Source organism: Poecile atricapillus, chromosome 2 (genome assembly GCF_030490865.1).
Source record: "Poecile atricapillus isolate bPoeAtr1 chromosome 2, bPoeAtr1.hap1, whole genome shotgun sequence".
NCBI classification, from domain to species: domain Eukaryota; kingdom Metazoa; phylum Chordata; class Aves; order Passeriformes; family Paridae; genus Poecile; species Poecile atricapillus.
Genome location: NC_081250.1, coordinates 75,388,701 through 75,415,662, shown reverse-complemented (window position 1 = coordinate 75,415,662; position 26,962 = coordinate 75,388,701). Strand labels below are relative to the sequence as shown.

The following is a 26,962-nucleotide window of genomic DNA, read 5'->3' as shown; positions in this document are numbered from 1 at the left end:
ACTCTGATATATACCAATGAGTCAAGCTGAACTTCAGGTTGGACTTGGAATGTAAGTTCTACCTTGATCTGAAACAAGATTTTTCTGTAAAATGTCAATCTTAGCAGTGAACTGCTATTCATGCCATATGTTTGAGCTGCATATACTTTGCAAAATGCAGACTCTGGTTCTGTCTTATGATCCTAGGTGCAATTCATAAGGTCTTGAAGATGACACAGCAGCTTTTGTGTACTTATATGGGGTTTTGACAGAATGTATCCTGCAATCAAGTTGTTTTGATGTGGGTTTCTGTCAATGCATATCAATTTAGTGCCTTTACTTCTAGAAAAGTAATCATCTCAAAACACTTAATGCAGTCTTATTTAGCTGAAAAGATGCAGAAGCTTTATTTTCATTTAAAGAGTTTCTCTGCATTGGCTTTCATGTTGTTTTTAACATTTCTAACAAAGCTTTTTCTTGATGTCTGGGTAACACTGGCACCTAGTGGTTTCTGCCTATAATTGTTAAGATGGAAATTTGCTAACGGGAAGAAATATGCTATCTGGAAAAAAGAGTAGCTTTACATGTGTATGAACAAGAATACTTCAATGTCTGTTATTTTTTCCCCACTGTTTTATGTCAGTTGTCACAGCCAAGATAGATTTAAATTCTTCAGTTTTCTGTCCTTATCACAACAGGACATAATTGGCCAGATGACTGACTGGTGTAAATTGAAATAACTCCATTAAAATCAGTTGAATTACCTTGACATGCATTAGTTGAAAAGCTACCATAGTAATTATAAATCCTTATGAAAGACTTCATAATTTTTGTAGACTAGATGCCCAGTCTATTTTTGAGCTGGGGACTTAAGATTAGCCATATAAATCTCAATGCCATAAAAATAATCAGACTTGAAAGTAATTCACTACCAAAAACAACAATCCTCCTACTGACAAAATTACCAGAAAAGCCAGTATGTTCTGCACCTTGTGTCTGGACTGACAGAAAGAAGAAGAAACTAAGCCTGAGAAGAAACAGACAAAATTAAATTGGGTAGATCTCATGCCCCAGTAGTGAAACTCTAAGATGTTGCCTTCACTAAAAACAGACATGTTGGTCCATTTTCCAAATTGATGCCACAGTGTGTTTTCATTCTCTATACTATTCATGCATACTAGGTATGCATAGCCAAAATGATTTTACCCAAAAGAAAAACAAAACAAAACAAAACAAAACAACTCGTCTCCAGATACCTATATAAATTGTTAACAAGCTTTCAAAAAATGTAATAAGAAGATAAATCTGAAGTTTAAGGACTTAGATTGGAGAAGAAAAAGTCAGGGGTTAAGACAGAGATAAATGATTAAGATAGAGAAAGCAAGAAATCTAAGCTCCCACCTAGGTAGTAATTCTGGGTAATACCTCATATGTATCTTTCATACCACCAAAACTGCATTAAAACTTTTCAGACTGGCTCCTGTGATTCATCAGTTTTTTTGAAAAGAGATGCATTAATGGTAGGAGCCATAATTCATGCAGTTTTTGCAGGCTGTCTTTCACCAAATTACTCTTCAAGGCACTTATACCAGATCATGGTGCATGGCCAGTGTCGTCACAACATTTCATCATGCAAGGGGAACAGAAAGCAATAAGATTTCAAACAGTTCTGTCTTTTGGTATGTTCAGACTGCCATATTTTACTGCACAGGTACCCAGGAAGCAAAGTGTCTGCATTACTTCTCTACTCCCCAGCATTATGGGGAAATACTAAAGTATACTTTTAAAAAGACAGTGTGATCCCTAGAAGGGATAACGTTTTTCCACTGTAACCTCAGAGCAAGCAACTCATCATCTCTTTCTGTCCTTCTGAGTCTGATGATAAATATAGTTAGAGGTTATGCAGCCAGTACAAAGCACAGATGGCAGTCAAAATAAGAAGAGACAGGTTGAAAGTGATGAGGCATCATGAGTGAAAGAAATCCGTGACAAAACAGCAGAAATCAGCATTTAGCCTAAGTGAGGCTAAACCGCAACTGAAATGTATGGAGAGTTGAGAAATGTTGCAAGTGGTAAACCTCGGACTTAATTTCAATTAGAAAAAGGTTTTGAACAACATATATAATGTAACAAGAGTGTGGTTTATTATGTGTATGGGGATTGTGATTGATTCTGTTTATCCCTTATTTGAACAGTTGAGTCATATAAATAACATTAAAAGTTTAAGATTTAGGCATATGTCTGAATTGTCCAGAGTTTGCCTGAAAACAGTAGAATTGAATGTCTGCATAGGTCTCAAAAGGCAAAACCTTTTGGATTATTTGATTTTTGGTTTCAAACATGTTAAAAACCCATTTTATTATATTTGTAATTTTTAGTAGATATCACTAAAATCTGTCAAGGAAATGAGTGGTCAACACAGTATTTTACTGGTATTAAAGCAAAAAAAAACCAACTCCAACAAACACACCAAAAAAACCCCAAAACCCACCACTGTGTTTTCCTGTTATATAATAAGTGTCTGAGGGTGCTCAGTCCCATTTTCATTTCAAATCTGGGATGCTGCTAAGGATACAAAAACAGTAGATTGTTTGAATCATACAAAAAACCTCAAACCAGTCATGTAAGTTCCTTGAAATGTCTTTCAATTATCAGATTTTAATGAAATTACTTCATACATTTTTTTAAAATAAGTAAGAAAAGTACTTATTCCTTCTATAACAGTAAATACATGCAGAAGTTAAGTTTGAATAAGGCTTTTGTTTTGCAGAAGTCTGTTTTTCTTTTGTGCAGTAAAGAGCATTTTTGCTAATATTGAAGTGATGCCTTATTAACTGTGAACTATTCAATAACTGTAGTATTTCTAATTGATATTCTAAGTACCAGTGACAGAACAGATGTATTTGGCCCCCTCATCTTGTCCTCATGTGCTTTCTCCTATGTTGACGTTACAAGCTGCTCTATATAGTTGCTTAGAAGTGCTATCAGCATATACACACCTGTGCACAGCAAAGCCCTTCTACAAATCCCCAAATCAAATACATACTGACAAATCACTTTACCTTGCAACTCTGTAAGTACCATGAATGGACTTATTTAGTATGACTAGGACAGCACAAAACCAGCTCTGTGTTAGAAATAAATATATTTTTAAATATTACTGTTTTCCACATTCAAGGAAGAAGTTAAAAGATGCTGCTATATAGATGCATCTATATCTAAAATTCTGTATTAGATATTACGAAGGAGAGAGGGATAATTAAAGAGCTGAAAGAAATAAAAATGGTCTGAAAGATATAATGAATTGTAATGATAAGCATAACAAGAGTGGAAAAAGAATTACCTTGTCAGTTTGTTCTGCTTCACAAAGAGGCAGGACTGGAAACTCCAGAAATTTCTGCTTTTTATCCACCCATAAGAAATACAAGAGTACTGTTTCTGATAGAGGCTTTCACCTACAATGATGGAAAAGCTATATTTTGGGATGAGATTTTAAGCCCCAGGACATATGGATAGTTACGGATAATAGCACTGGGTTGACATTAAGTGCATAATAACTTAGGCTTTACTTCATACTAGCATTCTGCAATTGCAGAATAGCTCTGCGTCACATGTGCTTGTCTGAAAAGGAGGAAACATTTTCCCCTTCAAACGGGTTGAGCACCTATACATTTTGTGAAATACTGGCATTAGACAATTTTCTGTGCATTGACACTTTCTGTGTGAGCAGTTAAGTTTCAGTAACTGGACTTTTGCATTGGATTCTAAATAGCATGAGGAGATAAGTGGCATTACAGAGCAGGTTCAGTAAAGTAAGCTCTAGATCAACTGGGAACATTCATAAGTTGGAGGTGAGTAAAAAATTAGATTTGTAGTGAATATTTCAAGATTTGATGGGAAGAGGGCAAAATAGATGTCTGCTCTGTATCTGGAGAAGGGGAGAAGCTGAGCAGCATCAAGTTCAGTTGTTCACTACTCTCAAGCATCTCACCCATTTCTGAAGGTGTCTTTCCCTGTTCCAAGGAAAACCAAACCAAACAGCTCTATCCACAAACTGCAAAGACCGAACGTTTCCTCTTCCTTACTTTTTCTGTTGTTCTTTGTGATTGTATCTGCACACAGCTCGCCACTTTCTGCCTGTTCTGAAGGACTTAATATCACCTGCTCTTCCTTCTCAAAATGCACAACCACTAATCCCTCTCCCACAAACTCATGAGTTATGATTACAGGCAGAGAGTGTCTGTGCTTACACTTGCAGAGGAAATTCCCTGCCTTTGGAAAAAGAATGGGTGGCGTGGGGTGTGATGATCAGTCTGTACAGTTTTGGTGGTTAAGCAAGGAGTAGCTTTATCACAGTTCTCACTGAAGGACAGCAGGAGTCTGCCTTACACTCACTCTTGTGTGGTACAGGTATTCTCAGACTGCTCTTACGTCCCAGCAACATTCCAGAGCTACATACATGGGCTGTCCCACAGGCAACACAACTGAGCTTAGTCAGAAGTCAAAGCACTACTTTCTGACTGCACTTAAAGGCTTCTAAAAATTTCCTCCTGAGGTTAAAAGGAAGTACACACTCGTAATACTTTCCTGCAGCTTCTGGTTCTGTTCATTGTCCCACAAATTCTTCTACTTTATCATCACTAAAGTTTCTGTTTCTGATTGTGCAATGCTGTGACCTGCTGAGATTTAATGGTCACAGCCTTGTCAGCTGGTCAGTTAGTTTTAGTAGTGGTGCACAACTTACAAAAAACAAGCTGTGGCTGTCCCCTGAGCTTCCACTGAACCATGTGGAGAATTTCACCCAGTGTGGTGGAGCAGTGTAGGATCACAACAGGAAAAGCCTAGAAACAGTTGTTTTCCAAGGTTTTAATGAAGCACTGCACAAATCAGTAAAGTGATGTCTTCAAGAAGAACAAGTTAATTGCCGGAACCCTACTCAGTTTCTGGATTAGCACATGCTGAGTTAGTTAAAAGGCTTCTGCAGAAAATGGGCTTACCATATAAACTCATGCTTGGTTTAATAAATTTAGTGCCAACTTTTCAGAGAAGATTGGAACTTTCTGTTTTCCTTTACTGTTGTGCCTGGTCATTAAATATATCAAACCCTTGCCTAGGACTGACATATCTGAAGCCACTATGCTCTGGCATGAAGGAGATGGCCCCTTCTGTCACTGTGGTTCTTATAGCTTACATCCACTGCAGTTTGCTGAAGATTCAGATACTATCTAAAGATACTATCTAAATACCAAATGGTATAAACACTATATTAAACAACAGTAGACAAGGGATGGAATTATAATTCTATTCCTAACATAATAATATTTCTGACTTTTACAAAGAACTGCATACAGTACTACCCTTAAGCCAAGTTTACCCCCCTCCCCCTTTTTTTAGGGATACCATTTCCTTTATTTTTTATTTTGAGAGATAAAAGATATTACAGTACTAGCCACACAGTGGTGCTAGATGGCATTTGGATGACTTATTTAGCAGAATATAAGAAAAGTTGTGTCATTTTTAATATATGTAATTAGCACAAGAGTAGTAGTAATCACATGTATATAGGATCATAGCACAAAAATAAATGAGCAACCAAAACAGATGATTTAAGATCTGCAACTTGTCCAGCTGTAGCTGTTCTTACGCATTTAGCATCCCAGAAGCAGAGAATGGCCTTCTGCATCTGTCAACACACTTACTGTGCTAAAAGGAAGAGCTTACCCTGTGCAATTTTTTTCTCATCAAATGCATTTTCACCAAAAATAAAGGTAGTCCAGGAAGGCTTCTTTTTTTATCAATTTTTATATATAAATCTTTCAATGTTTTTCTGCATAACAACAGACCAAAAAAGCATCTATGCAGTGATAGACAGTTTCTGGCTGCAAGAAGTTTTTCAGGGAAAATAAAAGCAAATTTTATAAATGGTTTTGAAGTGGCTCAGCACTGAATTACTGCAGCACTTACGCCACCAGCAACAGAATAAACTACAATAGACAAGAAAGCACAAACCTGTTTTTAAAGCTTTTAGCACTTTTTATTGGTTGCTTTCACTGTTTATTATTTAGAATTCTTAATTGAATAAGTCAGTCTTATTCATTCACCCACTTTCATTTAAAAAAAGACTTCAATACATACTTAAATATTTAAATAATCCCACAAGGTCAAATCGGTGTATTGAACATCTTGAAATGTAAAATTGCTTCTCTGCAGGCAAATGAATAGTGCTGCTGTAGGCCTGTACTATACAGATAGCACACATTTTAATAGGTGCCTATAGAATTGTGAGTGTCCAGCACTTCCATAATCTGAAAGTTGCAACCCATGAAAACACATTTATATTACTACAAGTGTTAAGATATAAAAAGACAACGAAGTGAACACCTTTAGAATCCATATTGCTCTTTTTTAACTTGGGATCTAGCAAAGAATCTAAGTGGATGGACTTTGGATAATTACAAAATGTCTTAAAACCCTTGGATTACTAAAAGTTTTGTGAAGGGGATCTTTTCCCTGAGATATGTTTTGTGAAAGACAAAACGTAGTATCAGTATAAAGGCATACTTTGCTGAAGGCCCAGTGTGTTTGGTTTATCTTCCTTCCACACTCCTGCATGGAACAAAGTTTGTATTTCCTGATCTTCACATTCTCTCACTCTCCCCTCTCACTATGATGAAGATTAGGAAAGGGCTTAGGACTACAATTTTTTCCCCCATGTTCAGTGACAGAGATCTGTCATTTACATTAGGCAACACTGATCAAAGTTGTGCTGTTGTAAGAGTTCCCTAGTTCAGATTATGCCCTGTCTTGTGGCTGGAAAGACTAAATACAATGACCAACTCTAAAGTATCTGGATATAGAAGTGGTTGTGTCAATTTTATTTTTTCTTTCACCTCTCTAAGTTCCTTCTGTATGCCCTAACAACATCCTTAAACATTTTCTGAGTTACCTACCCATTTTCCAAAGATGATATATAGTCTTAGTTTCTCTCCTTAGCTTCTAAAGCTGACGAGACAGGCCAGTTGTTTTTCCTATTTGCTTTTCTTCTGACATATAGGGATAATGTGCTCCTGCACCTTCAAGATTTCTTACTTGAAGTGTGTCTATCCTCCCTGGACCCCTTTGTTTTTAAGGGCTGTTTTCCAAGGTACTCTCTGATCAGCATCCTGAATAGGCTGAAGTTTGCCTTCCAGAAGTCCAGTGTGGAGTTTTACTGATGCCCCTCCATGTCTCACTGAACACTGAGAACTTTATTATTTTATGATTGCTCTACCCCAAATGGCCTCTGACCACCACATCTCCCACCAATCCTTCTCTGTAAACAGAAGGGCTAGCAGAGCCCCACCCCTGGCTGGTGTTCTTGAAACTTCCTCCAGCTGCTTATAGGATAATATATCCACCTCTTCATCCTGCTTGGTGGGTCTATAACAGACTCCCACCAGGATGTCTGCCTTGTTGGTCTTCCCCTTGATCCTTACCTGGCGAGACTCAAATTCATCACCCTTGACCTCAAATTCAGTCGTGTCAAGAGACATCCCAATATACAGAGCTACCCCACTGCTTCTCCTTTATCATCTGTCCCTTTTGATGAGCTTGTGACCATCCACTGCAGCACCTCAGTCATGTGAGTCATCCCGCCATGTTTCTGTGATGGCTACTGTGTCATAGCTTTCTTTCTGTACCATGGTTTACAGCTCCTCCTGTTTGCTGACCATGCTGGGTACATTAGTGTACACGTACTTCAGCTGGACTCATTTCACTTTCAACTCTGGCTTACCACCCTTAGACTCATCTCTGGACAGCCTGGTTTCATCCTCTTCCCCCTTCAAACCTAGTTTAAAGGCCTCTCAATCAGCCCTGACAACTCATGGGCTAGAATCCTTTTTTCCTTGTTAGATAGATGGAGACCATTTGACTCTGGCAGGCCTGGTGCTGTAAAAGTTGTCCCAAGATCAAAAAACTCAAAACTGCTGATGGCACCAGCCCTTAAACCACTTGATAACATGATATTTCCTGTTCCTTTCATCATTCATTTCTACTACTGAAGGAAAAGAGCAGAACACTATCTGCACTCTTGTCCCATCAACCAATCGACCCACAGCCTTGAAGTCCTTTTTATTACTCTGGCACCCTTCTTATCAACATCATCACTGCCAACCTGGACAACCAGCAGTTCACCACAAGCATGGGAAATTCTATTGTTGTGTATAAAAACAAGAAGCACAGAGGAGGCTTAGGACTAATACAAGGAGAACTGAGTTCTATCAAAAACCTACTCTTGATGATTAAAAATAATATTATTTTAATGGTTCCTACTTACTGCAAATTCTGACTGGCAGTGCATATGGAGGGGTATGCAGCTGCTCAGCCTGACAGCTCCAGATGGACCCACTTTTGAGTCATCTGCATGGAGGGAAAAAGGTGACCAGAAGGGTTTTTAAAAATGAAACAAAGTCTACAAATGCCCATTAGGAGGAAACAGAACACTCAAACCTTTTGTCAGAAAAGAAGTGGGGTGTGAAGAGGTCAAAGAGTTTGTGTCTCATTGACAAATTACTTCCTGTGAGTATAGTGGCTTCCATTTTATATCATTAAAACAAGCAAAAGAGTCAGTGACTTGACATCATCTTGTCCATTAATGCACACATGGATAATTTACTATTTCCCATGTTAGGAGGTTGAAGCCAGCACTTCCATTATTAGAATGAATATAAAGAAAATATAGATCTATGGTCAGAGTCAAGGGAAGTTAAGCACCTGCATTCTAAATTTTCCTAGAATTAAAGCTTCACTTTTCCTAAAGCTTACCTTAATATACACATCCATAACTCTTTCCTTCCCAAACCCTTGTGAAGCATTCAGATAATAGTCTGTTTTCTCAGAAATTTTACACCTACTAGCCTGAGCTGTCTATAAAACATTACTATGCCTTACAAAATGACCTGTTGTTCAGATTTCTTTCTATTGAACAATTTGATTGTTCGTGTATATGTTCTGGGCTCAGAAAATAATAACTGGTTAAAATGTGACACTCCCTGTTTTGGATTTCTCCTACTGAGTGCTTTAATAAATAAATTCTAAATGAAATGTGTCCTTTCCATCTCTGAAATTCATAAATTCAGTAATTTTGAACTTATTCTAGGGCACTAAAGCAATATCAATGGTTGAGATGTAGTGTGTTTCCCTGCATGTGTATCTGAAAACCAGATACTTGGTACACTTGGTACACTATTACAAGACTACAAGTAGGAAATGGCTATTTGCAACTATCTGTGACTCTTCTACCTTGAATAAAATCAGCGTTCACCATAGTACTTTACAATATTCATTACTAAAATAGTAAACACAAAGTAAATATTTTCAAAATAAAATGCTTCTAAGTCAAGATTTATCATAGTTTTTCTAACATAAAATATTATTCTTTCATTCCATGCTCTGAACTAAAATGTTTTTTGTATGGTTTTAGGTAGAAAACTTCCCATAAAAGAGAAATTGTACTTTCTAGACAGAGATTAGAATTCCTTTTTTACCATGACATTATTTATGAAATGTCATACCTGATTATATGTGAAATAAAAGACTAAACTGAAATGCCTTTTAAAATGAAGATCTCAACCATGGATTCAAATAGAGATATAAACTACTTATGAAGCACTACTACTCTGTGCCACTTATGACATAAAACTGAAAAATGTTTCATTCCCTTACCTAGTTTACCACTTGAGTCATGGGAACATCCACCCATCGGTACCACATACCTTTTTCAGTTTAATAACTCCTTCCTGGGTGTACTCATCTGTCGTGATGTCAAACAAGTTTCCTCCATCTCCTGGAACTATGTTGTACTCAATTTCTGCATTTTTCCCAAAATCAGGGTCCACAGCTCTGATCCGTCCAATAGCAGAACCAATGTGAGAGGTCTCAGGTACTTTTAAATGGAAGATACCTGTGACAAAGTGATAGACAGTCATTCTTGGGATTTCTTGATAATTAACACAGATATTTCTGATTAAAATAATGGAGCCTGTGCAAAATAAAAGGCTTAAAAAATCTAATTAAAATTATGAGAAGGAAACAACAAAGGTTTTGAAAAATATATTCCAGTTTTATCTATTGACTTCCTCTAGATTCTAGATTTTGTCCATTGCAACTGTAAAGCTCTTAGCATCTATATCTCTTGAAATTCCTATCTATGCTTCTAGCTTTAATTTTTCACATTTGATTGACTCTCTTGAATTAAATTGTACTTACAGATAGTGCATGTTTATAAACACATTCCTGCTTTTTGTTTGTTTGTTTGTTTTTTGTTTTGGTTTGGTTTTTTTCAGTTTTTTTGTGGGGTTGTTTGTGGGGTTTTTTTAGAAAATATATTTATGACTTTCACATTGGTTGAAAGGAAAAATTCAGTGGCAAAATCTTCCACCCAATTCTTTAAAAATCAGTATTATATATATATATACACAATTCCTTTAGGAAGAACGATATAGATTATTGTTCATACATGAGCCACCAGAGGGGGTCCTTACTAAAATTTCAGAGCTAAACAATTTTTATCTTAGAACACTTTTGCTCTCAGATTATTTACTGCAAGTAATAATAAAAAAAAAAATAAAAACAAACATCCAAAAAAATTACACATTTATAAAATAAGTATTGCTATAGATGTAAAGAGAAAATAGTTTCATTCAGGGGAACAGCTATGTTGGAAAATGCTAGACATAATTAACAGAGCTAAACAAAGAAGGCCAAGGTGCTTTGAGGCAGCCTTGATTTTAGCAACAGCAGTAGCAGCAGGCCTGCTCCTGTAAGATGGTGCCCTGCCTTATTTCACTGCTCCTGAGGTGCCCATATTGCCTGTTTAGCTGCACCTCTCGCTGGAGCTGTTTCTTTGCTCAGCTGCCAGCGAACACCTCCATGACCAGTAATTACAGTGGGCAGGCAGAGCTCGCCTTTCTTCATGTAGCAGTCTCTGCTGTCAGAACTGCCAGCAGCTTTTGGAGCTGGTTTTGAGCCCAGGATTCACTTCATCCTGTCTCTCAACAAATCTAGCCACATCATTTTACTTCCCTTGGTCCATTTTGTTTTCCTGGGTCAATGTTCCACAGCTCTCACAGAGCTGCCCATTCAGAAAACATCAGCAATGATGTGCTTGGTTCTGCTACATGTGACATGTAGGAGGAAATTTGCACCTCTTTTTCAACAGCAGAGCAGGACAGGCAACTGTTGACTATTGCAAGGCACATTGGGGGTCATCTCAGAGATTTCCACCCAGCAGTGCTTCAGCCACACATCACAAAATGAGGCTCTGAGAGGCTGTATATCGTGTAACAGCAGGATAGGTGACTTTCGAATTCAGTCACTGAATTAAACAGCAGACGCTGTTCCCTGACGTTATCTCTGTACAGTTCATGCTGTGTCAGATTTTTCAGCTTTACAATATTTTCAGGTGACAAAAAAATGACTTTAGCATTGCTGGATTAGTAACAAGCTCATTCTTTTTTGAGCTAGTCATTTGGGCTCTGGTGTCTATATAACTGTCTGTTTGGTTGCCTCTGAAAAAATGTCTTTTGTTTGCTCTCCCCCTCTGCCTGTCAGTATGCAAAGCATACCAGAAGGCAAAATTTGCCTTTTTTGTTAGAGAAAAATCTCCATAATTAAAGGCAGCTCATGCCAGCATTCACTTCTGGACATCACAGTGCGTAGGTTTGTATTACCCACTGGCTGAGCTACTGAAGACTGAGCAATTATCATTTCAGTACCTCTCTTTCCAAGTGAACATACTAAAGGATGTTCTACTGTACTTCTTAGTGTTGTTCCAACAGCAGGAAAATATTATTATGACGACACGAAATGGTGTAATGACAAAAGAGTCTCAGCTATTTCTAAGCTGTACCTCAGTAATTCTGAGTAAAGAATAAAATTTTAACATGATATTCATGATACAATCACAAATCCTCCTATTATTTAATGTCATTTACAAACACATGTATTACTGGGTCTCTGCTATGCAAGTTATGCAGAAAAGAGACTGAAAAGGCCTTTACCTACACTTGAATCTTAAATTAATTCCACAACATAGTCCTAGCTCTGTTGTCCAGATCTTCTACAGGCACTTATATCTGATAACAGAAATCTTTGCTGCAGTATTTGCTGTTTACATCCACAGTTTTAGTGAAAATTAAATATAAGAGCACATGATCATAGACTTCTCCATCTTTGACAAATTGATCTATTTTTAGTGATCTGAAGGTCACTCAGATTTATTAAAACAAACATTTCCCTATAAAATATTGTATCTGACCGAAAAGCATATGAGACTTAGATGAAGTCAAAGAAAGGCTAAATTACTAATTTCTGATTGTTTAGGCCTTTATCAGTTATTTTCAATGATTTGGCATTTCATTATTTCCAGAAATTCAACAGCAATAAAGATGGGGTCACCCAGATTAATTTGAAACTCTGAAGCAATCTTCAATCCTGCAAGACTTAGATTTCTGAAGATGTAGTATGTAATTAAAGTGCCATTGCCCATCTGTAATATTATCTTCACAGCATATGGAACCTGTTAACTGTTCTACTGTGACAACTTACTTTCAGAATAAAATAAATGAAAACAAATAATGTGTATTGCTGCCAGGTCTCAGAAAAACTTCAAGGGAATATAATACATAGCATGAAACTCTTCTTCCCTTCCTCCCCTCCCTTAAAAAATAGAATCCTAGAGCCATAGAATATGTTGAGCTGGAAGGGACCCATCAGGAACACTGACTGCAACTCCTGACCCTGGGATACCCTGACAACCACAACATGTGCCTGAGAATGTTGTATTGTACAAATGCTTCTTGATCTGACAGGCTCATTCTTTGTAGGGAGGACATTTGAAATGATCAATATATGCTATACATCAAATGAGATAGAAAGACAGTTTTGTAGATTTCTTATTTTTCTGTTTCCAGCAGATATTGCTCCTTGCTTGGACTTGCTGTGACAGTTTAGCATTATTCATTTTTATTGTCCATTTTGCTTGTGTACACTACTACCTCCATTTGCTATACAGGTATATTGAAACAGGCCTGAGTAATAGCCTTTTACTCCCAAAGGTCCTGAAAACCTTGTTCTCTTCAGCTTCCAGGAATGATGGAATAAGCAACTCAGACAAACTTATGCAGTAGCTGGTTATGCTGCTCAAAGAGTTCTGTCAAATTTTGTTGATGTGACTTCTCTGCCAACAAAAATCTTTCTTCTACTTGCATAAATCTCTTTTAAATGTGTTTTCCAGATTTGCTCCTGTCTTTTAGGATGTACCAAAGGAGAAAGCCCTCACTTTTCTCAAACTGCAGTACAAAACTGGACTCTGGAACTAGCTCTTCCTTTTCCTGACTTTAGTCTCATATATTGCATGCAAGTCGGGATATTTTCATGTATAGGAAAGCTGGCAACAATAAATATTGCTTGGTCAGGACTTTTGGTTTCATGCTAAGCAGCATCAGCAAGGATGATAAAAATAAATAAGTGATGATGCTGTTGAAGCTTTTAAGCTGAAATAACTGACAGGGCTAATTACTTAGCCTCAAAATCATTCAGGAAAATGAGGCAGAGGTGAGCTAACAATTCATACACGTTGCCTCTGAGTTTCTAAAACAAAGATTCAAAGCTCACAGCAGGAAGAAATCAGAGCTGAGTAAGTGACAGGTAATCAGTCATATTGACTGAAATACAGCACACATTTACAGTTCCTCTGACATGATTAGATTGGTTTTAGTTTTTAAGGCTCAAAAGCTGTTCTGGGGTTTGATTTTTAGTTACAAAGAGGTTAGGTGAGATTTTTGTTTATTTTTTACTTACAAAGAAGTTTTTTTGTTGTTGTTTCTCCACACTTGAAGTTTACACCATCATTTACCAAAAAGCTTTTCAGGTCTGATAGGAATAGCACATGAAAATCATCATTGCTTCTTATCAGCAAAACAACCATTAAGAAATAACCCAGGTTAGCATAAAAGACTTAAGCTAAATGCATAATGGCCTTCAATCAAATAGCTGTAAATTGTATTCAAGCATTTTTTTCCAATCTGTCACCACACTTGTACTGTGCAAGATTATCCTCTCCTGAATTTTATTTGTCTGTACTTTTTTCAGCTTTCTGGCAGTTGCCAAAGTCTTGCATTGCAGTGGATCACGATAGCATGATTCTTAAAGGCAAAAACATTGAAATAAAAGAATTATTTCTCATTCTTCTTAATCTTTAATGTTTCCTCAGGAAAAGCAAACAAACAAACAAACAAGAAGACCCAAACCCATAGTGTACTGCATTATTCTTGTTATCTTAAATTACCAAGGCATTTTAATTTTTATCCTGACCTGAATTGTAAAGGCAAAAATTTATGTCTGTTTAGCAAGAATCATAAGACAATAGTTCATTTTTTCTCACTTATGTTTTAACTGCAGTGCAATAGTCAAAGGAAAGGATGATGTAAATATAAAAGCATATACTCAATACATTAAACCTGTTACATCAGCGTCAGCTAATCAGCCTAATAAACATCAGCATCTGATGCATATGCTCCTAAAACTAGGGGATGTGATTTAGCACAGCAGTGAGATGCATTCATGCGTTTTCTAGATGTGTCTCTGTGCTCTACAGAGGGGCTGGGGGAAAAAAGCCAGGCTTTGTCACCATGTGCCTTATGCAGGTCACACATGATCTGGGATGGGCTTATAAAACTTCAGTTATGAAAAAGGTCCTTCCAGTCTTTAACCCACTGGTCTGAGTAAAGGTTTATGGCCTCATTAGAAGCCATGCTTATGGCTCAAGAAACCATGCTTAAAAATTTCTGGTTCTCTTCTGTGGATTCCAAGGTCCACACCTAGAAAAATGCATCTCCCAATGCTGCAGAGATCATGGATGTCCAAGGTTCACCAGTACTTTAAGGGAAAATGAGCAGAAACAAAAATATTTTTGAGTTTGATTCTATCCTATTTTAGGATAATCCACATGATGGAGCTTCCCCAGAGCTGGCAGTTCCTGAGCCAAAGCTCTATAACCCCCTGAGGTGAGCTAGGAGGCTGTGTTTTTTGAGACCATCGTCCTTCCACCTTCCTAAAGGGAAAATGATGTCCATTATACTGGTATAATTTTTGTATACTGAAATATTCATATAACCATTTTCTGGTTTGTTTTTTTTTTCTACTGATAAGGTGTTGTTGTCATAATGCTTTCTAAAAATAAACCTCCCCATTGAATGTCAAAGAATAATGCCACAGACATTAATATCCCCCTTGTTGGAACAAGGGTTCAGGAAATGGGAAATCTCAGTTCATTTTTATTATCTCAAGATAGTCAAGCCCACAGCTTTTGCCTCCAAAGTGTGCTGGCTGTTACATAGTGAATACTTGTGGCAGAAGAGTGTACTATGTTTAACACAGTGAAGAAATAATTGTAGAAGCAGTTGTTTGGAGCCACGCATGCTCAGACGTGTGTCCTAATACTAAAACATTCATTTTAGTATTCGTTTTAGGAGGGGGTCTGGAAAGACACATCCTTCTTGGAGGGTTCTATTTGATTGCATACACTTTTACTAGCTGCAGCTTTTGATCATGTAAAAACCACTACTAACAAAATTAACCTAAACCAACCAACCAACCAACGAAATCACAACAAACAACAAACCAAAAACTCCACTAGCAGGAAGAAACCTGCAACCCTGCCTGCTCACCCTGCCTGCACAAGCTGCTGTGCAAAGTGCCGTGCCACACCCTCAGAGACGCGCCATGCCCCTGTTTGTCTGCTCCAGTTTGCTGCACTCTGGGTCGCCACACTCCCTAGAGCCCTCTTTTAATCACCTCACTGCTGGCTGGATGAAATGTAATAAGTCCAAGTGCCAAGTCCTGCATTTTGGCCTGCAATGTCATAGGCTGGGGATGGTGTGGCTGGTCAGTGACCAGGCAGAAAGGGACCTGGGGGTGCTGGTGACAGCCGGCTGAACATGAGCAGTGTGCCCTGGTGCTCCAGAAGGCCAATGGCTCCTGGCCTGTATCAGGAATGGTGTGGCCAGCAGGAGCAGGGAGGTCATTCTTCCCCTGTACTGGGCACTGGTGAGGCCACACCTGGACTTCTGTGTCCAGTTCTGGGCCCTCAGTTTGGGAGGGACATTGAGACTCTTGAGCACGTCCAGAGGAGGCAACGAGGCTGGTGAGGGGCTTGGAACACAAACCCTGTGGGGAATGGTTGAGGGAGCTGAGGTTTAGCCTGGAGAAAAGGAGACTCAGAGGTGACCTTATCACTCTCTACAACTCTCTGAAAGGTGGCTGTAGTCAGGTGGGGGTTGGTCTCTTTCACCAGGCAGCATCTGACAGAATGAGAGGACAGAGTCTCAAGCCACACCAAGGCAAATATAGGTTGGATATTAGGAAAATATTTTTTATGGAAAGAGTGATAAAGTACTGGAATGGTCCACTTGGGGAGGTGGTGGAATCACCATCCCTACATGTGTTTAAAAAACATGTGGCACTTGGTGCCATGGTTTAGTTGTGGTGTTGGAGCATGTGTTGGACTTGATAATCTTGAAGGTCTCTTCCAACTTAGTGGTTCTCTGATTCTGTGATTCAGTAATACTGAGGCAAGGATAATACTTAATCTTCATGAGGCAAGAAAAATACTTAATCTTCATTGAAGATCTTAAATCGTCTTTGTACGGTAGCATAGTTTTACCAAGAGGGGAAGAAAATGTTCAGTTCTAGAAATTCCTCAAGTTTATAAGGAGTTTCTTCCAGACAAAACAGAGTTTCCATATTCCAAGAGTGAGGTGAACAAATACAGCTCCTGAGTAACTGCTTTATTCCTGATGTTATTGTTGTATATGGAAGATCCTTTATCACTTCTTCATTTTGTGAAAAATCTGACTTTGCCAATGCATTCACGTGTTAGACAGTGTAGCTTTCTGTAACTCTGAGGGCTTATGTGGAAAACCAGTTCCACATGATCAGTTTCATTATGTATCATAACCAATGAAGGATTGTTCTGCTAATATCCAGGCGGCTAATTAAAAAGTACTACCAAACAAAATAATCCAGTGAGAGAAGAGAAATAGTTTTTCATGGGTATAGTCTAAAAGTTTGAATTAATTGTTTTTAATGTAAATTACGTAGTGGTTATAAAGAATTATCAAGGTGTAGCATGCCTTACAGACAGAAAAAGGTTTTCAGGAGAAGATGTCTTTCCTTCTTCTGAATTCCAGGCAGCATGTAATTGACATTTATCAGGTAGGTTGGTTGGTAATATTCCGGTGATCACGCTGTCACCATGAAGTAAATCAATACACTTATTCCCTCTATAAAATTTAAATTGAAAAGTACATGTGAAACATTAACATGATAAAAAGTACATTTTCAAGGATGGGACATAGAGTTTGTAATGCTCTACTTAACATCCCTGCCTCTTAAATATCTTGCTGGAGCCTTTTCATATTTTCTTTATCACCCTGGCACAAGATATAATAACACAACTTTTACTACTATTCACTCGCTCATAAGAATATGGTCAAGCCATTTACTTTAGGATCTAAACCAGGTGCTCTAAATCATCTGTATTGGAAGAATAATTTTTCTCTCCATCGACTAAGGAAATTAGGTTCCTATCTTATGTCCTCCGATTCAAATCTCACTTGTATCCCTAAAATCATCTAAACAAAGCATGCTCAACATCTGTATTACTCAAAAAATTCCTTGTGAAGACTTGATTTTTACATACTCCTTGGGTGCATTTCATGCAACTTTTTTTTCCCTCTAAACTCCATGTTATTTTCCTTCCCCATGCAGGCATAGGCTGAGGCCAAACATTATTACTTTTAAAGATAAAATTGTGAAATCATCAACTAAGAGTTCATAATAGTTTACTATACTTTAAGTTTTGGTTTACTTTATGCAGTTTCCATAAATACTTGTAATGTGTGATATAGATAAGAAAATAGTGATCCAATAGGATAGAAATTGCATATTTTGCATTTGTATTCTCTTATAATTTATAGCAGTTATGCTCAACTTATCACAAATAATGTGTATATTTTAGAATTTAAGTGTTTAAGGTGAGGTCTGTCTATAAATGCTGCTCATTTTGCAATGAAATGCAAAAACAATGAGTGCTTAATTACAGGTCCTTCTTTTGTGAGCACTAAGCAATCACATTTACAAATTCAACAAATCTTCCATAGAAACCACTGAGAATTAAATAATTGTCATGAATTCAAGACAAAACTTAAAAGATATACTTTAGAATATTCCTGTTATTTTGTTGTTCTTTTTATTTTTATAAATTTCTTTCTAGTAAATGTACTAAAGATGTATTTTGGACTCACAGAAGACAGTTACAAACTGCTTGGTATCTACTGCTGTCATTAGAAACATATGGATTGTTGCAAGCATTTGGGCATCCCATTTAATGCTTTTACAAGGAGTGGAGCACTGCTGAAAATCTGAATACAACTGTGGTTCTTAGTTATTTTTGAAAATCATGAGCCTAAACTATTGTGATTATAATTAGATAATTACATATGGTCTGCTTCACTTTATGTTGCCCTGTAGTCTCTTAATTTTCATAAAGTAAGCTCACCATAGTTAGAAGCATAAAGAATATGTTGATTTCTTACTTGGATGGAAGGCCTCAGGGAAAAAGGCAGATGCTGCCAGAGCTGATAGTAACACTGCATGTGACACTGTTGTCAGTGAGTCTCTTTGGAATCAGTTCTCAAAGCATTGCAAGGCAACCTCATGCTGCTAAATCTGCAGCCGTAGCTACTTTTCAGTATCCGAGTAGGCGGGGATGCATGCGGCTTTTAAGACATACCAAGGTTATTGAGAGTGATTTCATGCATCTAATCTAAATACTCTCTGTGTTTTAAATGAATAATTTCTTCATCACTCCCCACAGAAAACACATTTTAGTGTGATGAATGGCATGATTCCTGCCAAAGGTTGTTGAATTTCTATGAACTGTATTTATTTGCACCTTCTCTACATAAGGTAGCAGATACAAAATACGATTATTAATGATAATGATCTACTATAATGATAATTATAGTGTTTAAACACACCATACCTAATCTTTCTGTTAATGAATAATTATCACTTAGAGATGATGATAGGAGGGAAATGAATTAACAACAGAATGTTATGACAAAGATATTTAACTTCTAACCAATATTGTTCTCATTTGTATTTATTGAAATATTGTTTACAGTGCAATCAGAGCAATACATTTTAGCCAGCGAGAAATTACCTGTATTTTTCAGTGGTTATGGGGAAGTATAAAGAAATAGCTATACTTAGGCTTATGTTCTGCTTTGCAGCTAAGGGGCCAACCTGTCTCAGTTTAGACCTTTAAACAGGTTTTTTGTTTCATTCAATATGTATTCCAAACAGTCCTCAGATAACCTTTGCTACTTATGCATTCTAGAGAGAGTTAAAAACCAATATAAGTGCATCACACAAAGGATTTACTAAACATTTAGTGTTTTGAGAAAGTGTGCTAATTTAATATCTCCCCCTCCAGTTTATTTCTCAGTTTTCTTCCAATTATTATGTTTTGGTTGGGAATTTAATTGTTCAGTCTGAATAAAATTATTCACTCTTCAAGATGCTTTATGATTAAGAACAAGTACCAGCGACAGATACAAAAAAGAGAAGAAGTTTCCAGAGAGTTTTTACTATGGTTACATGCACCCTGGGGGGAAAATCAGTTCTTACTACTTGAAGAATTCTGATATGGAAAGGAATAAGAAAAAATTAAGAGAAAGGTGGCATAAGTGTAAATAGAAATTTTTATAGAGGTTAAATTTTAACTCTTTTATGTTGGACACACACAAATATTGATAGAAGGCTACTTAACTGTGGGGTACTGTGACCCAAAGAGGGCTGCATTGCCTGGATTGAAAGGCAGGGGCTCAAACAAGCTACAAAAGTACAAAGAAATTTCATGTACCAGTTGTACTCTGTGGCCCAGAAGCCAGCCAATATAAATGGCCTAATTCCATGTTATTAAATTCTTTTACCCACACCAAAATAGGTCAATTTCATGGAAAGTGACTGCGGAAAATAGTTCCTGATCTGTTCTAATTTTTCCAAATGCCCTGAATTTCTCTGAGAAAACTTTACTTGTTGGTCAAAGCTGTGGCCTGGACTGTTCTAAGACAACTTTATAGACAATGTAAATCTTCAGGAACTTTCCTAAATATTCTCATGTCCTTCTTTTGCTTTGGAAAGCAAAATGTAATAAGCCAGTGTATATCTTCTTTTAGTCTATGAAAAAATGTCCATAATTTCACTGATTCAATGGTGGTGCAGGGAAAAGAAAAATACAGAGGCTTTTTTATGACTACCTGTCAAATGTGCAACACAAGTGAGTGAAATAGGAACAGCAGACAAGGGACACTGAGCTGTGTGACATGTTAGTGGCCTAAACAAGTAAGGTGAAGGTGTAAAGAGTTTATCTGAGATGGTGAGGACTCATGATTTCAGTAGAGAAAAATATGGAGGAACTCAGGGCTTGAAGTGACTCAGTAAAGTATAAATTCTTTTTGCAGTGCTACCATTGGGAAAGAAAAAACAAAACATACTTGTGGAGTTGAAGTAAGAGATGGCCACAATCTAGTTATACGATGAAAATGAGATCAAGAATAAATATGTGTCTCTCACGGAGGGTGGAGACAAGACTGCGTGTTGAAAATAAGGATATACAGAACAAGGAAGGAAGAGAGGCCAAAGGAGGATGAGACAGATGAGAAAGAAATGCAAATGGTACAGAGGTGTGAGACTTGGAAGGAACCCGGAATACAGAGGAGTTACCCTTGGTTCTCCTCTGATTCCTGTAAGAGCCCTGTGCAAATACTGGTCAGCTGGTGTTTATTGTTGTACTGATTTGACTGTAGTTTTACTGATACTAAAGTAGTAGTGAGTCAAAGGAATTGCAATCCAAAATGAGTACTGTTTTCATGATTGGCTTGCAATTGCGTGAGCCCATTTCTGGAGCCTTTGCATTCCTGTCTTCCATCACTACTTGAAATGGTTGGTTAAAGTATATGTTTAACTCAAAAATGAAGTTTTAATTTACTTAAAACTCACAGGTAAATGAAAATCAGACTTGTATAAGATTTTCTGACATTAAACAATATAGCCTTGGTTTACAAGACAAAGCTGGTGCATTTTTCCTTTTATGTCTTATGGCATACACATGAGAAAATTAAGGGTGGAGAAAATCCCAATTTGACCTTCCCTCTTCTGATTCAAAGAAAGTTCTGGCTCAGTCTCACAACTAATCTCTGCCTGCAGGCTAGTCTGCAATAAATCTGTCCACCTGTCCTGTGCAGGTATCTCCCAATTGGTATAACATAAGTAATTAGTTGCTGGAACTGAATTAGTGCATCTTGTCTGCCAGGCAAACTCTTTAATCAATGAAAGACGAACTCATTCTCATTTTGAGGTCCAACAAAGATGCAAATGCTGTATATAAAGTACGACTTTTAACAGAAATACCAACAGAAGCCATACTTCCATATCTAAATTACAGGGAGTAGAATAACTTCCCAGAAACTCGTGCAGACTTGTTAAAACACTTAATTAGACAGATCTGAACCTTAATCCTGAGTAAGTTTTCTGGTTCTAAATTGTCCAAGTAAGGAGGGAATAAATCTTCCTCATTTATTTTTAAATTAAATCTCTGCTTTCATTATTTAAATTTTTTAGATTAGTGAACAGAATAATTTATTAATCACACAATCTTTTTCTGTAGATTTCCAATGCACTACTGCGTGGGATTTGTGCTGCATTCTTCTGGAATCTTTAAAAGTAGATACCATTGTCTTTCATAAGCCACCCATCGAAAGAAATGAATTAAAATATTTTCTTTTCTGCACCAGAAAGATTGTTGAACCAGAAGACATCTTGCTTGCACACTGCTTTTGAACCTATTTTTCAATGTAATCTGAGCTAGACTTGTTCAAAGCCAGTTGAATGGAATCATCCACATTTACTTTACTGAGTTAAAAACTCACCAGCTTTAACGTAGTAAAACTTAGGATAATTAATACATGTGCAATTTCTATGATGTTCTAAGCTTCCAATAATATATAAATAACTATTTGCTAATAAGTAAATATGATAGAAACTTTCAATCTATAAGGCGTGTATGCACAACTATATATAGGGAGGCTATTCCTGGTTCAGCACATGGTTGTTCTTTCTTTTTAAATATTTCTATAGATTGTAATACTTGTTAAATAAATGCAAACCAATAAATAATCACAAAAAATAGATGCAATCTAAAGGGTAATAATATGCAAAGCCCATCTCTAATATATAATGCATAATATGTCTATATAATAGAACATCTAGTTAAGAGATCATTCAAGTGCCATGCCAAGGTTATATAACTAAGAGAAAAAAGGGCTACTTTGTGTTTGTAAAGGTCTTTTTCACTTACATTGAAATTCCTGAAATTGCATAAATGAAAGTTGCTTTTCTGTTTGTTTCTGAATTGTCTATTTTATGAACATTTCTCTCTAAGATTATTGTTTCCTCTGCTGTCTCCAACAGAGGCTTTAACATATTCAATGGAGTGCACTGTACTGGCCACTGGTGAAATCCAAACCAGTTACCTGCAAACTCCTGCAGTATGGACTGATGTGCAAGGTCGTAGGAATCATACTTCAACCTTGCTTTATTTAAGGTGTCACTACCAGTAAGATGAATAGTTGTGTTTCTGTTTCCAAACATGTTAACATTTCTGGAATTTTGCCATGCTCTTTTATGCAAACTATCTTGATGGATTTCACTGAGATGCTTTTGGAAAGACCAATGACAGCAAAAAAAAAAATGGTCCTTGTGATGTCTAGGCCTTGCTCTACAGCTGTCTGAATATTTTAAATGTGGTTACAAAGCAGCCCTGAGATAATGGTTTCTGGCCATCAGAGATGCATTTTTTTTTTAAAGCTAAGACATGCACAAGTAGACAAAATTCAAGTATTGAATTCAAACCTTAATTAATTTCTCTTCTAGTAGAAAAAGCTTTTAATCATTCTCCCACAAAATTGACTTCTGTTAGCTGAAAATGATGTGATAAGATAAAGCTTTATCCAAATAGATCTTTTGAGTTCGAAAAAGTAAATTCAGAAGGTGTCACCTTAAAAAATACACACCTTAAAAAGAAAACAAACTTATTGTTGACTTCATAAGACACTTGAAATGGTCTTTTATTTGCTAACATCAGAATAAAAGCTATAAATTTTAAAATTCAATTGCATTTCTTCATTGTCAGGGCCTTATTCTCTAAAATCACATTTATGTCATATTAAAATAAAAAGACATATTATTCTTTTGACTAAGATGATTCACATGTGCTTTTATTGCTCAGCATATAAGGGTTTATTTCTCTAAATTACTTCCACACTCTGTCAGCAGTGAACAAAAGAAAGAGACTGGGAAACTGAAGCATAATAAACTTACGAAATATGAATCCACCACTTCACTTAATTGGTTTGATTCAATAAAGCATAATTTATACCAACTAATTATACAGTTTTTGTCATTTAAATGTTGAAGTAAATACAACCCATCCATTTTTCCTTGAAGGGTATTTTAAGAATTGGAAACAAGCCACTGCTGTCTTGGCAGCTTGCTCAGACTGGTCCTCTGCTTGATGAGTTAAGGGTTAGTCCATTAGCTTTCAGGAATGATGTGCTGAAATATCTTTTTGCTTAGCCAGCTATCATGTACATAAGTAGCTGAGAGAGAAAGGCCATCAGTACTCTTTTGGGCCAGGATGCATGCCTACATGTACACAGCTTTTGTCCACTCCCCTCTGCTCAAAGGTACTGTTGTGTTATACCAAATTTTTGTTCAATTGCTTGAACATTGTTCTTATGATAGGAAAAGTACTTACTTTTTCAGTCTTTGCCTTACTTTTTTTCTCTTGTTTTTGTAAAAATCAAGCTTTGGTATGAAATTATTTAAATATTTAAAATAAAGATCTATCTTTAACACTTGAACATTCACAGCAATGCAGAAAGTTGTTGTACTAATGAAGAGCCGGGGAAGACAGAAAACACTTCTGGAAATAAATTTTTACTAATAAGATCATTCAGATTAATTTTTTCCTACCAGTTTTAAAGAAAATATCCATTTACTGAAGTGTCAATTTTCTGAAATGTGGGCCAATAGATACCTGCAGGTCAAACAACTCTGACAGAAATATATGTTTAGAGATTTCCTCTCTGTCATGCTCCTCATTATTAGGAGACATGCAAGGTGGGAGTTCCCCACTGAATAGGTTCAAAATCACAGGTTCTAAATAAAAAATTCCGTGTTCAGCAGGTTAGTCAGTGGTTTTTCATCACTGGATGCTGATAACCCATCCAAACCTGCCTGTCTCCTTAAAGGACCCTCAGTGAGATGAAGGTGTTTCGTGATACCTTTTTTTTGCAAGCTTGTAATGTATTATTTATAAATGTAGTGCCTTCGAAATATTAATAATATATGTCCTCCTACTTCTGCTGTGAATTTTTTTTTCTCCAGCTTTACTAAGTTCTGAAAATAAATTTAAACTTTATCCTGTGAAATTTAATATTATCTTATGTGATTAGGTGATCTATAGCATAGCTTCTTTGGCATAAGTCCTTTGCAAATCTGTGGTCCTGATTATGTAAAGCAATGACATTGACCCTGCAGCAGTTTGTGTTAAAGGACCTTTTTTCAGTCTGCACTGCCTGGCTTTGTTGACCAACAAAGAGCAGTGGGGTACTGGATGTCTCAATCCCAGCAACACCCAGGGGTCCTGACCTCTTTCCAGGACTGAACTTGGCATCTACACAGACCGGATTTTAAAGAGTTATTTTTCACATAAACTAAAATTCTGCATAAGTATCCTTTTAGCTATGGTAGTCAAGCAAATGGCAAACTCAATTTCCTGGCAGATAATTACCTCAAATCATTACAATGCTTTCAAGGAAAAAAAAAAAGAAAAATACAGTTGTTGTGTTCGAAATATAATTCATAATCCACTTTTTCTTACTTAGTTATTTAGTTTAGCTGTAATTAGCTTTGTGTCTCTGTAAATTTCAGGCACACAACACATCATCTCACATACTGCTTAACTGAATGGGGCTAAGTAAATAATCCCCATTGATCAAGATTTTTGCATGTAACACATAAAAAAAAAAAAAAAAGGCTCGACCAATACACTGTAGTTGCCACACTGACATTTTATCTTGTAAGCCATGTTAAGTATTTGTTATTTTAAATATCAACACAAACCTCCAATCTTATTCTCTTCTGTTTTGTTGAGAGTCACTGCTGTAATTTGTCTTTTGTGACATTTGTTATAATAGAAAGAAAAGGTTTTCAACCTTACTATCATGCAAAGCACAGGACAAGCTCTCTTGTGTGTGATTTTTTTTTTTTTTTTGTTTCTTCTTAGCAAAAATTGGGCAAAGATGTCCTAACTGCAATTCATGCATTAAATGAGACCTGGAGGCTTTCTTCTTCAAAGACGATGATATATTCCATGATTTCTCTGTGTCATGGAAACCATCTGACTTTATGTGAAACTTGTTTTTTTTGTGAAAATGTTTTTTATGTGAAATATTTCTGTACTACCACAGTAGATGAAAGCACACAATAAAATATAAAATACTAAGGCCCCCTATCAGCAAAGGAAGTAAAATATACAACTGAAAACCAGAATGGGAGTGAGCACTGGGCACATGAAGCTTGCCAATGTACTGAGTTTTCAATCTCCAGATAGTTACATTATTTCCTGTTGTACCCAGAGTACCCTTCCAACAGCAGGAGTTCCAGGTGAAAGGAAGGAGGAGACTGCCATTGTGGGCAGTTTAACAAGCACTGAGGATGAAGACAGTAGGAATCATGGTACAAAGAGGTCCTCTGGGATGATTTGCTTATTGATCAGGTTTGGAGCATCCCACAAGTGCTTTGAGAGCATGTCATGAAACTAGAGAAGATGCCTTGTGAGGTCTGACAAAGTAAAGAAGTCTTAGGACTGAAATTTGGGCTAGCAAATGAAAACTGAAGATAAGGACATTCATAGTGGCATAATTTGAACTAGTCTCATCATGTACAATCATGAGAAAAATATTGAAAGGCAGAGCTTTAAATGCCTGGCTGAGAAAATGTGGTGAGGAGAACTGAGTCACAATCTTGGAATGTTGACACACTTGTTAAAGAACAGGAAAAAATTCAAAATTCATTTTGGCCATGAGAAAAATAGGCTTATGAAAGTTTAAAAACTTTTCTGAGATCATTGTGATACCTATAGAAAGGTTTAGGAAAATTTTCAAGTGTTGGAAAGCACAAATTTTGAAAAAAAATGCAGTTCTGACAAAGGGTGAAGTCATGAAAAATCTGCATTCTTCACTGAAGGATGCTACAAAAGGAGATGATAACTCAGTAGGAAATGCTGAGGTGGTAGTTCATGCAGAATCAAACTAGGGACCAGTAAAGAGGAGAAAAAAAGCCATAATATAAAACCAAGGGCTAAAATGGGAACTTGTATAGGTAACTTTGATACCTAATGCTAAACAAGAATATCAGCATTATACCTGTGTTTACTATCTGTGGGAAAGAAGAAAATCAGTCAGGCAGTATAGTATCAAGGAGCAAAATATGCAGGAAAGTCACAGCAGACTTTATCAGTGGGGAATAATGACAGTTGTGGAAGGAATCATTCTCAACTAAGACTTAAAAAAGAGGATAGTATTAACATTAGCTATTCAGGAAAACTTCCCTAGTTATTCTTAATTTTAAAACAATTACAATTAGTTTAAATGCAATATTTGTGCAGGAGCAATAAAAACCAGAATTACAAGACAGTTGTATTCAGTTAAATATATAATAAGAAGATTGTGTAAATAAATAAAACTGAGGCATATTACTATAGAAATTCTGAATGGGATAGCTGAGACTGTTAAATCACTATGGGTGGTGT

At 36.7% G+C, this 26,962-nt stretch overlaps 1 protein-coding gene across 2 annotated transcripts in view; it reads right to left on the bottom strand.

Annotated features, from left to right (window-relative positions):
- Positions 1-26,962, bottom strand: part of CDH12 (cadherin 12) — a 156,373-nt gene that overhangs the window by 39,273 nt on the left and 90,138 nt on the right. For both annotated transcript variants that reach the window (XM_058831735.1, XM_058831736.1), the window contains one exon: positions 9,735-9,922. In XM_058831735.1, the coding sequence (XP_058687718.1) occupies positions 9,735-9,922 (188 nt within the window). The remainder of the gene's footprint in view (positions 1-9,734; positions 9,923-26,962) is intronic.